Consider the following 16839-nt stretch of genomic DNA (forward strand, 5'->3'; position numbering starts at 1 on the left):
AGTCACCTCAAAAACAGGAGCACAGACCTCCTCAGGTTTTGTTTGTTGGGTAACTGCAAAACAAGAAGATATTGTTGGTCCAATTTTTACATGAAAAATCCTCCAAAAGGCACCAACACCACAACCATAGCCAAGAGGTTACATTCAGATTAATTGAAGTGATGACCAGCAGACACCTAAGGGACTGTCACTCAAAGTGGCCACATCCTCAATTATGCTGAACTTTAAAATTCAAACGGTGACTTATATAAAACCGTTTTTGTACCAGGCTGTAAACTTGTTTATTTCTGCAGTAAGGTTGAACATTTTAACATGGGAGTCTATCAGGATTGAATCACTGTTGGAGCGAGACTCTAGTGGTCATTAGAGGAACTGCAGTGTTGGCTTAATTCTTCAAGCCCAGGGGCTGCTTGGTTTTACTGCCGAGTGATGTGTGTGATTAAGAGGGTTAGTATTAAGACAACCAGGAATATGAAGTACATGGTTTTTGTCAAGACTTATCTCCTCATCTGTTCTGTCCTCCCTCCCTTCCACAGAAGGATTTCAGACTAATTAAAGGTTTCATATCTTTAGTGCCTCCAAACTGCAGATCTGAAACCCCTCAGGTGGAAAAATGAGACAGGTAAAAGTGTGTATGTTGTGTGCTGTGTATTTCTTGTTGTTTTTGTTCTCGCTCTCTGCTCTGTGTTCCTCCAGGTTCTGCCCCCCACCCCCCCCGCCCCTACCGACATCGCAGTAATGTAAGTGATTTATGTTCAGTCGTGCAGACAGAGCATGCCTTGATTTGTTATCCCCCATGAGAAATAAAGACAGATACTGTGAAGAGAAAAGAACAATTGCAACATAAATGTGCGAAAAGCCGCTAGAGTTTGGCTGTGCACAGCAATGTAGATTATCATCTGCACTTCTTAAACCAAGCCACATAGTACTCGAGGCGTTTTTGTAAAACTATTTAAGGTCGTAATTATTTCACTTTTATGGCTGGTAGTTTGTTGGGTAAGATATAAAAGGTGAGAAGGCAGCAGGAGGTGAAAGCTTTCTTCGGTGTCGGACTGAGACTGTACTCTTGGATCTTAGATTGGACTACAGTACTCTTGCTGGCTAAAGATTTGTAAACAGCTTTGTACCAGGAGCCCCTTAAAGACTTTTAGAACTAGTGCTTCTGAGCTGGTCTCTGGTCGTTGAACGATGTCATAATCCTGCAGGGGATGGCATCAACAGTCTTTAATTTAAAGTGATCTGGTTACTGAGACTGAGCTGTTGTCACTGACTGAACATCACCAAGGGTCTGTCCATGTTTCCTGATCAGAGAGAGTAATATACTTTTTATTATGACCCATTTTTTGTAGAATTTTTGTAGAATTTGGGTCACTTATCAACAGTATATGCAGCTGTTTGTGGTCCTTGTTCCACCACCCACTGCCACCACACCCCCCCTTTCTCCTCGCAGCCCAACCAGTGCAGGCAGACGGCGGTCCACCCCGAGTCTGGTTGTGTTGGAGGTTTTCTTCCTGTTAAGAGGGAGTTTTTGATCTCCACTGTCAGCAACTGCTGCTCATTGTGGGAACTGCTGGGTTTCCCTCTATAATATTGAAAGGTCTTGACCTTACCCTGTAGAGTGGCTTGAGATAATGTATGTTGTGATTTTGTGCTATACAAATAAAATTGAATTGAATTTTCTCATTTTGCTTGTAAGGGTAATATTTCTCTTTCTCATTTCGCACACCACAGCATACATACAGTATATCATTACATATTAACATCCAAGGGTTAAAGTAGTATTTTATATCAGGACATCATGGTACCAATTTACAAAGTGACATCTTTGCAAGTGCTGCTATTCTGTTATTGTTGCTCAGAACAAAAATACAGAAAACTGTGTGGACATTCTTGCCCACAGTGTGTATTCAGGGGTTAAAGGGGGAAACCATAAGATCTGGTGTAGCGGGAAAAAAAAATGACTCACCTCAAAATAACTCCCAAATTGATTGTGCTGTGAGCTCTGGTAGATTTGTTTTCTTTGTGGACAGGCTGTGGGATCAGCTGTGAGTAAGAACAAGTTACCAAATGTGTAGAGTTCCCCCTCCTGGCAGATATAGGACCATGCCTCTGTAGAGTCACACAATTGTTGGAATTTACAGTAAAACTACATCAGTTATAAGCAAAATGAAAGGAAAAACCAACCTGTCTAAGAATGACAGTATATAGAATTTTTTAATTGTATAACATGTTGCAAGTATATAGGTTAACAATATATATTTAATTCATAATGTAACTTTATTTAAACAATATACATATATAAATGTATAAACTTATATATTTCTCTTATTAAGTTCTTATTCATTTTAATTTCCATCTATCCATTCTGAGAAAGTGGTCTCACATTTTTAACCCTACTGTATATAATATCAACATATATTGTTGGGCTTTGGGATGGATATATATTTACATAATATATGTCTACCATATAAGCATACATGCACAAAAATATTTGTATGAACTAGACATATATGTCAATATATGAAATTCTTCCAATTTTGAATAGGTTTTATATATATACTTTTTACATTTATGTTTTTATTTTTTATGTGACATATTTTACACATATGGAAATTCAATATATTAATTTGTATGGGCTGAGTGAAATAAGGAGTATTTGAATGGGCAGAGAAGATAATGTTTGTAATGGTTGTTAGTAAACTGTATTAGTTGTGGATGAGGCAGTAAAATGATCCTGAATGATCTACACAGGGAATAGAATATTTAAATAGAATATTTAAATCAATCTGTGACAGTGACATTCTATGGAACGTGACACACAATGAGAGATTCTGCTGATTCAGTTCACCTGTAGAAAACACAGAGTCAACAACTAACAGCCACAGAGACAACCGGAAACTGTTAAAGTCCACATTTCAGACAAGAAAAAACAATTGTCAGATAACCGAACTGTCAGTGAACCCAGCAGGTAAGTACTGAAATGAGAGGATTTACCTGTGTCTGAATGTGTTGTTTTCAAATGCAGAGACGCTAGTTTTAGTTTTTAGTTTTTAAGTTTTTAGTTGTTTTAAGTGGTCAGAACATAGATACACTAGACTCTCTAAACACACACCTCTATGAACTGTTAGTTGTCAATATAACAGTATTCACCAACTTAAAGATTGTTGAGGAAAGTGAAGAAACTCTGTTTATTGGCTGATGGTTAATACAGTTACACTAATGAACACATGAAGAAGCATCAGATCCTTTATTTAAGTAGAAATAGAAAAACCACAATGTAAAAATATTACAAGTACGTTTTACAAGTTTTATCTGCAAAATTGCTGCAAAAAAGGTCTGGCTTCTTTTAAAGTTTTATATTACATTACTGGATTATTAATACTCATTCATTAACATGTAAGATGTATTTAAATATTGCTGAGGTGAAACTAATTATTCTGTATTGTTCATTGCAAAGTAAGAGTTTCCCTCTGCCAGTGGACAGAGCATATGGTGGGTGCATCCTCCAGGTGGCAGCTCCACACAGCTTTGGACTGAATGTTCAGGTTGCTCCCATGATCCACCAGGAGCCACTGTATGAACAGAATCTCATGCAGCCAGCCCATCTGTTCAGCCAGACAGGTGCTCACAGCCAGGGACAGGTAAGGTCCTAAGTATAGGTTAGAGAGTGAGTCATACAAATTTAATCAATACCTGTATCAAAATGTTAGTTATTAATAATAGAAGCTTTAGGCCAACAGAAGAACAGTAAATGGTTTATTTTAATTTAAGCCAACTGATATCACGTGTTGCTGAGTGTAATGAGTTTTACAACAGAACTGTGAGGCTGCTTATCAATCTCCTTAAGGACTGCCAATTAGCCATAATTCAGAAGTAATGATTCATGAGTACTCAGTGTAGTGAAGCTGGTAAATGAATGAGGTTCATTAAAGCATGTCGGAGAATTTTACTTTGTTGTAAATCTCCTATGACTCATGTGAAATGTGATGAACACTGTGTTGAAAGCCATCTGAAAGCTCTAACAAATTGAAAGAAAAATGCCTGAGACTTAATCTCAAACCCACTAGATAAAATTTCAAAAAATCCTTTTAATTCAACATTAACTACTAATTCAATCACATTCTCAAATTGTCATTAGAAATGATAAGTATTTTAATCTCCAGGAATTTTAAAATCATTTGTCAACATCTGACATTGACAATACTCTTTCTATAACTGACACAGCCATGGCACTGGAGAACTTTTCGCAGTCTTTTGATTATTATTGCTGACAGACATACTCCATACAAAAAACATTTAGAATTAAAAACACATACAGTCTTTGGTTCTCCCCACAACTCTCAAATGCCATCCAATAATTATATCAACAAGGTTATCTGCGTCAGAGTTTCAGGTGTCAGGCTGCGCTCAAGTTCACCTTATAATTCAACTCAACTGGAGGTTAATTGGATCAGTAAACAACAAAACTGACAAGATTTTCTTTTAGTGATGTGAGCAGACAGGTTTCAAATTCCGACAACAGTCTCTTGACTAATAGGTGATCTCTCATTCAGTAATAACAGTAACATCAGCTACTTGAGTTTGGAATAGTTAGGGATTGTTTGTACAGAAGGATGAAGTTCTCAAAACCAGTTTTAATGAGCAGAATCAAAAACCTACAGTTCAGGTGGATGTAGCCTAAATACATCATCAGGCATTTCACGGGAGTCATTAAATGCTGCATTAATGTATTAATGAGGCTGTTGCCAAGTGTTTTCTACTGATCTTCATATGAGCACACACTCCTGATTTCTGTGGCCCTCTGCAGGAACATTCACACACTGCTGTATTATGTGTGCTTGCTCCACAGGTGCCACTGCAGCTCATTCACTTACTATAACTTAAAGAGAGGCGAAGTAGATGAAGACGCAGCTTGTCTAATCACCTGTTGTTTGTGTGTTTGTGTCTCCGGTATGACAACGTGCCACTGGTGAGGTTCTCAGACGACATGAAGGAGAACCTGGTTCCTGTTGGAATAGTGTGAGTGACACACACACAAACACAAATGCAAACAAACACACATGAGCCCTTTGTCTGTATCGTCAAACACAATTTTCCTGTTGGCTAATGCGTCTGTCTGATGTTATTCATGTAGAAATGGAGAGGCGGTGTACGGGCTTCCAGAGGAGAGATTCCCTCCTTTTTCCCTACTGCTCCTCCAACGAACACCTGCATGTCACAGTAAGTCAGACTGACTCATGATCTGTGGCAGTGGTCACCAAGTGGAAAACCTGTTGGCACGTTGAAGATCAGGGGACATTTAGGACACCTAGTAAAAGGGCCTGAACAAGCCATGAACTGACATACTAACTGACTGAGTCACTCATAGTAAAAAAATTAATTTTCCTCTCAAATTAAAGTAGGAGTGTAAAGTAGCACAAAATGGAAATATCTAAATAGCATACAATTTGGCTGTAAGTACCAAGTTTATTACTGTGTTGGAATGCCACTCTTGATGCTTTAACGACTAGTAATGGATACAATTAAAACAAACAGTGAATGAACAGCATTTGTGAGATCCCTATTGACATAATTTGTACATACACGAGTGGCTTGTTGGTCTAGGGGTATGGTTCTTGCTTTGGGTGTGAGAGGTCCCGTGTTCAATTCCCGGACGAGCCCCTTGAATGAAGAGATACAGTATGGGTCATTAGCAATGTGTGCATCCATCAGTGCAGACCTATTAAACGGTTGGGTTATCTGTGTTTAGGATTGAATGAAAAACTAACATAAACTACCTTTGTAAGGTATTGTGCTGCTAAAACAGCTTTGTAATGATTAACTCTCTGGAACTCTACTGGAGGAATTAGCCACCGTACTTCCTGTCTTTTCTTCATTTTTTATTCTAATGCTGGAGAATTTGATCTCTTTGGGCCTCAAACAGTTATTTAAATGCAACAATCCGAGAAGTTTAGAGGGTAAATGTCTCTTTAGTGAAAATTTGAACAACTCATAGAGATCTAAAACATGACAAGAAACCATAACAAGACTTTGCTATTTTTGTGAAAGTTTGTTCTACAAAATGGTTTTTCTTCAGTAAAGTACAAGTACTAACTTTATTACTATGTTGCTGTGTCACACTTAATGCTTAAATGAGTATTAATGGCAATATAGATAAGCACTTTAAATAAACAGCCACTGTGAGATCTTTCTTGTCCTAAATTGTCCAATTCCCAGTTGCTTTTTGGTCTAGGAGTATGATTCTTGCTTCAGTTGAGAAAGGTCCAGGGTTTAACTCCTGGACGAGCCCTTTGGAATAATGCAGGAATTGTCATTAGCAACATATCAAAATCAGAAGAAATGTCCTGGATGAGCTCTTTGCTTGGGTTGATACAGAAATGGTCATTAGCAACATGTCAGAAAAATTGCCTTTAAATACACCAAAGCAGACCTACAAGAAGAGCGCATTGCTTGTGTTTTTTGGATACTGCAAGCTTAGGGAGGGGTGGCAAATTAAAGGAAAAACCTAAAACCTAAACCTAAAACTACTAAATATTAGTACAGTCTTGGACCCCACAATCGGCCAGAACAGTTTCAATATTACTTGGAGTTGATGCTAAAGTCTCTGGAACTCTACTGGAGGCATGGAGCACTGTACATCTTGTCTATTCTTTATTTTTTATTTCAATGCTGGATAGTTTTATCTCTTTGGGGCTCAAACAGTTATTTAAATGCAACAATCTAAGAAGTTTAGAAGTTTAGAGGAGGAAATGTCCCTTTGGTGAAAACTTATAGACATTTGAAACGTGACAAGAAGCCATTTTGTGAAGGGTTTGCTCTATAAAATAAATTTCTTAAGTAAAGTACAAGTACCAACTTTATTACTATATGTTGCTGTGCCACCCTTGATGCTATAATGAATATTTATTCCAATGGACCTAAACACAGTAAAGAAACAGGGTTTGTGAGATCTAATTCTTAAAAATGTGAGTAGACGGTGGTCTAGGGGTATGATTCTCACTTTGCGTGCGAGAGGTGCCGGGTTAAAATCCCAGACGAGCCTGTTGTTTGGAACAAGACAGTAATGGCCATTGGCAGAACCCTCAAGTGCACCTCTCCATGAGATAAGAATTAACTTAACAACTCACATGCCAAGAGAACAGAAGGAGAGAGGCAGGGAAATCACAAGTGACTTTATTTCCTGGTTTCTTGGAAGTTCAGGCTGCACATGAAAAATGAACTTGCTTGACATTGTTATATATGAATCTGCCAACCAGATTGACTTATTAATCAAAGGTTCATTTCGGCCCATTTTTACCCCTATGTCTATTCATCTTGTGGTATCTATATTGTCATGTTGTTCATCTGCAACAACATCATCACTGCCTTTCTCCCCAACATTAAACCCAAATGTGGCTTCAATATACTGTAATTAATGACTTTGCCCACTAGATGGAGCTGAGTCATTGAAATACCACTTGACCTGCTTGCTTTGAAAACTCAAAGACTTAAGTTAGAAATAACCTTTAGGAAATAAATGTCAAAAGTCTGAATTACAAACAGTATTTATCCACAGAAGAAGTTCTACTGTGATCACACAAATTTCATGATTACACTCCTCACCTTCCTCAGGCCTTGCAGGAGTAAGTTTGTGCTACTTTAACTAGTTTCATCCAGTGGTTCCAAACATAGTGCTTATGACACTCCTAAGGGTCACCAGATAAATCTAAGGGGTCGTGAGATGATTTATGAGACAGGAAAGAAAGAAGATTGAAGAAAGAAAAAACATGTTGTAATACACAAATCAGTGTTTGTTTGTTGGAATATTGGAGTAATTATGTTGTAAAACATTGGAAAATTTTACCCTGTTTAGAGGGAAAATATCTTTAGAACATTTATGCACGTCATGTACACCCCGAATGACAGGCACACAGAAAGGGCTGGTAAGGAGACTGACAGGAATGGTAAAACCTTTATGGATTTTTTGATGGTCCACAGCAGTGCAGCTCACTGGGATCTGACGATTATTATATATTTGAGACTATATGTGACTCTCCAGTGCTGCACTAAAGCGAAGTGTGGAGATAGGTCTGGCTTTGCAAGACTACAGTTTGATTGATGTTATGTTTTTTAAATAAGATTTCTAAAACTTAATATCATAATCAGCTGATGTTGATCTTAGTTTTCCTCCCAATGTTGGTCATGTGCCCGTTTGGCCATACGGGCTTTACTGGATGAAATCTTTTTTTTTTGTGCTGAGGTGGTGTTTGTGTTGGAGTCTTTGTAGTGCTGGTAGCCAGTCTTTTGTTGACGTTAGCAGACTCCATTTCTAACTTAATATTAGCTAGGGTTGTTCTAGGGGAGTTTAAGACAACAATTAAGGCAAGGCACTCGGAAGCGAGCTATAACTTCACATCCTTTGGATTTTACTGGAAAATTTGTCCCAAGTGGAATAAAAGTATAAAGAAGCATAAAGTGGAAATACTCAAGTAAAGTAGGAGAACCTTTATGTAAGTAAAGTAATTAAGTAAATTTACTTTCCACCACTGCTCCCGTGTTTATAATGTGCAGATGAAAAACTTTTGTGAGAACATCCTCTACCCCTCAGTAGAGTCACCTCATATGTAGACATTATCACCACAAGTTTAAAAACCACATACATTTATATTTATATTTGTTTGATATTTCTCTGATGATTTACCTTTTGCAAACCTTTAAACTCTAATCAATAATCTGATCTACTTATAGGAGTAAACTATTTTCCAAATATCACAATTCCATTGTAAGTTTGTTACTTTATTTTTCTCTATTACAAAAATCACAACTGTTATACAACAGATACAATCATGCACATTCCTGTTCAACAAATGAAGTGCAACACAAGTTAAAACAGCAACAAACAACACTAAGATATTGTCTCCAGCCCTCTAGGCCATATTCAATTTGAGAAAACATAAATTCATAACACATAAATAAAAAAAACCACTGCAGCAATAATGAAGCATGTACACACAATAGACAAGAGCTGACACGATAAACAGGACACACCCTCCACAGTCTATAAACACACTTCTCTGGGATACTCTGGATACTTCATCTCTTTTGTCTTGTAAAATGCCAGTGAAACATTCAGTCTGCAGAATGTGAACTGTGATGAATCCGCACATTTTTGTAGGATTTTAAGCCTTAAAGTCTAAAGGCTTTTCTCCCGTTCTGGTTATTAAGATTTTGAGATGTTCGCTTGTTTTGATAAACCTGTGCCACAGGTGCTGCACTTAAGAAAATCTTTACAAAATACAAAAAAATTCAAAATTAATACTTTAAACTTTATTAAATGCTAACATTAACTGTTTTGGCACACTGGGAGAAATTTACAGGAAACATGACTGAGCCAGTAATTTATCTGTGTTACTGCTTCCATATCTAAGTGCAGCATCACCATTTGATGGTTAAAATAACAAAACAAACAATAAAAAGCAATCAATATAATCTCATCTCATACATCTGAATGTACATTTCAATTAAAATAATGTTTTCTTAAAAACTGAACAATGTTTATTGTAAAACACAGTATTTAGTAATGTACTATATTTAAGCAAACATAGATTTCAAGAAATTTAAACTTCCAAAATAATCAGATGTTAAAACTCGTGATTTAGCTATGAGATTATCTTTTACAAGAGTTTACCACCCTATATCCTGGATTCAAACCAGTCTTACTGAGTATCTCTACGCAGATGTTAACCTTTGCTTCCCAAGCTGATAAAGCCCCATTCAGCCCACTGATGTTTAACAATTACAGTAAGATGTAAAATTGCAGTTGGTTACCAGGAATGACAGTTTGTTAGTTGTCTCCTCGGTTGTCTGTGACGGGAGGTGGTGTTAGAATCTCCTCGGTAAAACAGTGAGGCACATCGCTGGTTGATGCGACAATAGGCGTGGTCTCTGTCACAATCGGCTTGTCTGTGACCACCAGGTCTGGTTCAGGGGTGAGCGTATTCCTCTCTTCCACAGTGACATTTGTAATGGCAGGGGTGGTCACGGCAGCAGTTGTCATGGCAACAGTTGTCGCAGGTGGGGTGGTCTGAACGGTGACTTCCTCTGATGATTCCTCAGAAGATCGACCCTCTGAAGAATCACTAGATTCAGATGACTCAGAGGAGTCAGAGGAGTCAGAGGAGTCAGAGGAAGAGTAGCTGGATTCACTGGACTGCCGAAACCTGTTCAAATCCTGCCATTCCTGTTTGAAGCCACTGAGAGCGATGTTGGCATCACGATGATGCATGCCCCAACGGTTCTGTGGAGGACATATAAAATAAGAGAGTCTCTACACTCAGGTAATGTCAAAGGCCATAATTCCTTGTCTGATTTCCTATCACTAGAAAATACATTGATACTGGATGATTCTGCAGCACACACATTACATTCAGTCGGTCGTCAGTGCCAGTGCACTTGATGGGGGCTTGATGCACCGAGGGAGAAAGTATAGGCATGGTGGTCAGGGTGGCTAAGTGTTGTGTGGTGCATCCAACTTTGTTGCTAGAGAATGTCCAATCACAATCCAGCCATTAGTGTTAGCTTTTAAAAAAAATCACAGTCTTTTCTTAACCTTAACCATACTGCTGGGATCATGTGCCCCACAGGCACGCAGCCGGCCTCCAATGTCATTAGACGTTGTTATTGGGGTGAATGTAGGTTGTGACCGAAATGCAACGTCAAGACGTCTAATTCCAACGTTAATTTGACGTAGAATATTGGCGACAGCTGGTGTTGATATTTTGTTGATGTTAAGTTGTGTTGTTACGTAACCAAAATCCAACATCTTCCAAGTGTCTCACGCCAACACCATCTTTACATCTTGACATCACAATGCCAATTAGCCAACACTAGGTTTTGACGTCAACCAGATTTTCATTTCCAATCCAAAATCAGTCCAATGTTAGTCGTTAGAGTCCAACATCTTTCTGACGTTACTTTGACATCCGGTGGCTGCTGGGTGCAGGCAATATATCACTGACTGAATTTGATTTCTCCTCACTTGTGAAAGGAAACTATAGTGAAACTAAAGCCATTGTGCATAATTTTGCCATTTTTTTAAAAAAAAGAGTACAAAAGATGTTTGTCAAACATCTTTGCAGAAACATCGTTGCTCGAAGACTCGCTGTCCATTACCATGGTGCACCACTGACTGGAGCATGTCATGGCCCTACCCTGCAAACAGTATTACACAATACGTTTCTCACCTTTTTCAACATATGTACCTGACCTTGGTTATGGACTGTCAGCAATTTCGATCTGTTCATCTGCATCATTCAACATTTGGGTAAACCTACAATGCTGTTAAGTTTGTAATTCACTCAGAAGCTTGTTAAGCTCACGTCGCTAACGCTTGCAATGGTTCCCACCAGACATTCATTTTTATTTCAACATCTGTTGAGTCACTGGCTCCTGCTCACTCAGTGCTGTGTTTATCCTGCATTATACTAGAGAAGTCTATTAGCTATTACTCTCAGCAGTGGTGTGACGAAGGAAGTGCTCAAAACACAGATGGGACTAAACAGCAGCTAACAATGTCCATATCCATCTGATTAACTGCTATTGGAACTGAAATGACAATTTTCATTATCTGCACAAATCAAATTTTACATTGTGGAAATGCATGTTACAACAACATGAGAACTGACACACAGCCAGCAATAGAGGAAGGGGAAGTAAGGAAGGGAAGATTAACATGCAGTGCTATGGTTAGCTCACCGGCCTAGCTGACGCTGTTGTAAGATAAATGATGGTGAGGGCGGCTGTCAGAAGCTTCATCTCTCCTCCTGTCTGCAAAGGCGGGAATGCACAAATGAAAACAAAGTCATTTACACACAACCAGACACACTGACAGAGGCAGGTTTCTGCTGCAAAATTTGAATCAACTTCACAGCAGATAACGTAACTGATATAAAATCCACCATGTTTTAAAAAGAGATAAATATTCACATATTCAGTTTCACATAAACTCATAAAAATCACAAGATATAAATTAGAACAAAAATAAATGTTAAAACTTACGAGTTTTTTGTAGGACCTCCTTTGTAACTGTTTAAAATCGGGGATAGAGCAATGGGATTGTGTGCAGCTGTGATCACTGCTTGTGTCTGACCTCAGGGCAGGATCCAGGACTGGTTCATATATGCTGCTTGGGCCGGGAGGCTGGGCTGGGCAGGGCTGTGATGGAGGAGGTGAGGAGGGTTGAGTAACACTGGATGGCCTGAGGCTGCAGTGGAGGGGAGGAGCTGAGGAGGTGCTAAATCAGAGGCAAAAGTTGTTGTTGTTTTGTTTCTTGAGTTATGTTTTTATTTTTCTTTGGCACATATATAGATATTGTACTGTTATATTTTAAAACTCATACATGGGATGGAGAAAACCAGAAGTACACTCCAATTCGATACTGCACAGTAATGTACAAAATTAGAATCAGACACTTTGCTGAGGCAGCTTGTGGTTAGATGCATCCTGTCTAGTTTAATTATCAATGAAATGTGTCTAGAACTGGAACTGGAGAACACCTGTGGCAAACTGAACAAACTTTATTTGCACCTTTCATAATGCAGCTCAATGTGCTTTACAACAAAAAAATTGACATTAAATGAACATAAAAACATGTTAAAAAATATAAATGTAAATTGATTTACATTAATGAATTGATTGGACATAGTTTAGAGAGTCGCATAAAAGCCACATAAACACACAAGCCTGCTGAGGCCTTTTATGTACTGTACAGTTTAAAAATCTAAGTAAGTTTTCCTTTCTGTGACAGATTTTAGTTTAAAATAAAAACATAAAAACATATCCAACAAAAGTCCAGACCTCAGGAATTACATCCAATGCCAGTGTTGAGGCTGTGGTGTAAGGCATGGTGGATAGACATGGGAATCTTTCTCAAACATTAACCATACATAGTTCTTATCTGCAGTCATTGTAGAAAGGAAATATTTTCAAATGAGGGCTTTGGGTATTATCTAGGATTTTGCAGGATTATCTGATATTGAGAAATGACGATTGGTGATGAAAGCCTGAATGACGTGATGGCGAGATACAGACAGACCACAGGAGTGTGCCGCCGTCAGTGGAATCTTACAGTAGAGTTAGAGTGGAACCACGCTTTGATCGGACAGCCGCGTGTCTGCGTGTGTGTCTGCGTGTGTCTGCGTGTGTGTCTGCGTGTGTGTCTGCGTGTGTATGTGCGTGTGTCTGCGTGTGTGTCTGCATGTGTGTCTGCGTGTGCGTGCTTGTGTGTGCTTGTGACACTACTGTGTTACTTCATCACTCTGAAACTTCTCCCCCCTTCTCTTCCTCTCTCTTCTCGGCACCAAAACCACACAATCACGTCAGGCTCAGCTCACCTTGGCCTCTGGACATTTTTTAGCCACGTCATTATGTCTTGACAACTGCTGGACAGACTGCCATGAGATTCAGCAAAGATCTCCAACAGGTGCCCAGATTCAACTCAATTAGTGCCAAATCATAACTTACATTATAGCAAGGCACTTTACAAGGTCAGGTCAAGACCTTATTTAGATATCAATAATGATAATAACAAAACACTTTGCTTATCATCCAACTTTTCATCTAGTTCCATCTGCAAGTTTTTACCATGTATAAGATGGACTGGTACAAAACTTTGTAGACAGTCATGGTTCCCTGAGGATGAATCCTAACCACTTGGGCTGATTTTTGGCTGGTATCAAATTTTTAAAGTTACCAAAATGCATTGAGAAATAGAAACAGTGTACGTGAGTCATGTGCATTGTGCAGTCTGCAACAGGTGATATACCTATACCTATAACATAATTATCTGAACATAGTATAACATTGTGATGCGGAGATTAACACATAATATCATGAAGAAGCCTCTTGTATAATTACAGCAGTAGCACAGTACAGGACACCAGTACATTTACATCCAACATGTCTTCCAACCTGAACAACCACATAGGTCATTTTTTTCAACCCTCTGAGACGACCGGAGTGTCTCCTGAAATAACACACCTACAGTGACAGGCGCACCGAACCTTGGTTGTCATGGTTACAATAATGCGGACTGAACCGAGAGCGGCGTACCTACCTTTGTCCCCATGGTTACTATAAAAATGGTCATGGCTTGTTAAGGTTTAGGGCTCGTTTCCTACAGGGGGATTTACATCCATTCGATGGCTATAACTGTCATAATTGCTGGTAAAATGCACACATGCAACAAAGTATATCTATCATTGTCACAGCACACACACCACACGTCTGCAGTATGAAACATAAACCTACTGCAAACAATATGAAACTCAGTAAATTTGCTGGGAGTGTGAGTAAGAATTAACTGGGAAAACAGTTTCAGCCACATCAATTATACTTTATCCAGAGCCATTCATGGGGAAATTTCAACTCTGGTCAATTATTACCATCATCCAACCACAGTCTCGCCTCATGTATGGTCATGTACATTATAACAGGACACTTTGTGGTTTAGGAAGTGAATCAAGGTTGTAGGAGTTAACAGTAAAAGACCCCACTCTGCCTTTGTCACTCTTTTTTTCCCCTGTGATAATTTAAGATCTTCCTGTTCTTTTTTTTCTTTATTTTAAGCCTTTTATTTTAGAACTTCTTGCTCAGTTCATAAGTGTATGTAAATAAAAATAAAATGGCCTCGGAGAGTCTCCCACGTGTCTTGCTCAAGAACAGCCTTACAACATTTCCAGAAGGATGTGTCACCACTGCGGTTCATTTTCATGTCACAGAGCTGCTTCATGCTTCATTTTGTTGTTTTGCGTCACATTTCTCACTGTGAGAAAGTTCATTACCAGAAACTAGTGCTGTTAAAATTACAAAACTAAAACTATATCTTATGTTGTTGTGACTCATTTTCTGGTGATAGCAAGAAAATCTATAGAGAAATAATATCATGTTGGCTGGGAGGAGGGGTTGAGCCTTAGGCCCTCCCCAAAATTACTAATCCCCCCCAACATCTCATAATAATAAGCTGTCCAAATCAGTTGGACCAGACATTAAACAGGCATTTCCCTGCCAGCTTCCTGGTTCAAAGTCTGTGTAATGTCCAGTTAAGGCCATGTGTGAATAGAGCTGGTCATTGTCCAGGGAATTCACAGTGAGTTTCAGTCACATTTCCTTTTCATCAGGGGGGGTCTTTAAATAACTATGAAAGGCCAAATGAGATGAACAATTAGACCTTAATGGACGGTGAGAAGAGACTCATAAAGCCGTGTACCTGTCAGAGCAACAGACATAAAACCCCATTGTCTATGGAGAATCTATGACCAAAGAGCTTGTAGAGTACATTCCTAGACATCTCATGTGATTTCACGGGCCTTCAGTCTATTATGTGCATCAATGGGCTCGTCCGGGATTTGAACCCGGGACCTCTCGCACCCGAAGCGAGAATCATACCCCTAGACCAACGAGCCACTGGTAACAAAAAAAATTATAACAAAAAAAGATCTCACAAACCCTATTTATATCAAGGGTGCCACTGCAACATAGTCCATTTTATAGAACAAACCCAAAATAGCAGAGTCTTGTTGCGGCTCCTTGTCATGTTTCAGATGTCTATGAAGTTGTTAGAAGTTTCACTAAAGAGACATTTCCCCTCTAAACTTCTCAGATTGTTGTATTTAAATAACAGTTTGAGGCCCAAAGAGATAAAACTCTCCAGTACTAAAATAAAAACTAGAAATGAACGAGACGTCTGGTGCTGTAGACTTGTAGAATCATCAGCAAGGCAGAGTGAAGCTTTTCTGGTGGCACATGGGGGCCCGATACCTTACTTAGAGAGTTTACAACGATTTCCTTTTTAGTTTGTCACCCTTCTGTATATGCTAGTTTGTAACATCCAAATAAAAGAATCAAGTAGTGGGTTTGCTTTGACATATTTACAGATATTTCCTCTGACATGATGCTGATGACCTTCTTTCTATACAACGGGCTCGTCCGGGATTTGAACCCGGGACCTCTCGCACCCAAAGCGAGAATCATACCCCTAGACCAACGAGCCAATGAAAGATGAATTTTTATCTCAATTTTCATTTCCATTAATACTTGTTAAAGCATCAAGGGTGACACTGCAATCAAGTTATAAACTTGGTACTTGTACTTTACTTGAGAGGATCCATTTTATAGAACAGGCATGTCCAAAGTCTAGCACAATTGTGGCTCACTGACCAATTTTAAATGGCCCGCAGCATGCTTGTTCTTCATAAGGACTCCTAGCTGGATTTAAAAAGAAGAAATCTATATTCATGGTTCTGGGCTTCAGTGGATCAGACATGGATTTCCATAAGATTTGGATCATGTCACAAACATAAAATAGGTGATCTGTTGTTTTTAAATTTATGTAGATCAGCCGAGGTGAAACTACATTGGTGCATCGCTTTAAATGTTTCTGCAGCAAGGAATTGTGGGACAGGAACAGTGTTTCCTATGCTAAAGGAGATAAAATAGGAAACGGTGAAGCTCCTTTCCTTATCATTTAGAGAATTGGACCAACTCTTATCACGGCTGCTGCTCAGATAATTCCAGGTTATTTCACTCAGTTAGGAACTTTTCTTTTTTTTTTTTTTCAACTCTCTGTATTGATTTTTCACATTTTGAACATAGAACAAAACAAACAGTAATACAGACACCATACACATTTACACGTAAACAATAACATATAGAAGTTATTTAAGTTATATTAACTTATATATCCCAAAATGAAAAAAAGACAAATAAAGGGGGTTCCTTAAAAAAGGGTTTTACATAAATAAATAAATATATATACATATATATATATATATAAATACACTAACACACACACATATGCATATA

General features: G+C 38.6%; 1 protein-coding gene and 2 non-coding genes across 3 annotated transcripts; all 3 read right to left on the minus strand.

Moving 5' to 3' along the window:
* Positions 1-9574: 9574 nt before the first annotated feature.
* Positions 9575-12116, minus strand: LOC111221224 (suppressor protein SRP40-like). Its single transcript, XM_022744592.1, has 3 exons — positions 12037-12116; positions 11734-11805; positions 9575-10276 (listed from the first exon to the last, which is right to left on the minus strand). The coding sequence occupies exons 2-3, from the start codon at positions 11791-11793 to the stop codon at positions 9824-9826; spliced, it is 513 nt and encodes a 170-aa protein (XP_022600313.1). The 5' UTR covers positions 11794-11805; positions 12037-12116; the 3' UTR covers positions 9575-9823.
* A 3252-nt stretch (positions 12117-15368) lies between these two features.
* Positions 15369-15440, minus strand: trnap-cgg. The gene has a single exon. It is a non-coding gene; the product is annotated as a tRNA-Pro (tRNA).
* Positions 15441-15955: 515 nt separating this feature from the next.
* trnap-ugg lies at positions 15956-16027 on the minus strand. The gene has a single exon. It is a non-coding gene; the product is annotated as a tRNA-Pro (tRNA).
* Positions 16028-16839: the final 812 nt, after the last annotated feature.

This window comes from Seriola dumerili, unplaced genomic scaffold (assembly GCF_002260705.1).
Source record: "Seriola dumerili isolate Sdu_G_001 unplaced genomic scaffold, Sdu_1.0 BDQW01000081.1, whole genome shotgun sequence".
Taxonomy (NCBI): domain Eukaryota; kingdom Metazoa; phylum Chordata; class Actinopteri; order Carangiformes; family Carangidae; genus Seriola; species Seriola dumerili.

Bases quoted from the DNA above. Each gene is read 5' to 3' on its own strand.
- LOC111221224 (XM_022744592.1), bottom strand. From the start codon at position 11,793: ATGAAGCTTCTGACAGCCGCCCTCACCATCATTTATCTTACAACAGCG. The intron at 10,277-11,733 runs GTGAGCTAACCA...TGTCCTCCACAG, and splicing joins CAACAGCGTCAGCTAGGCCG to AACCGTTGGGGCATGCATCA.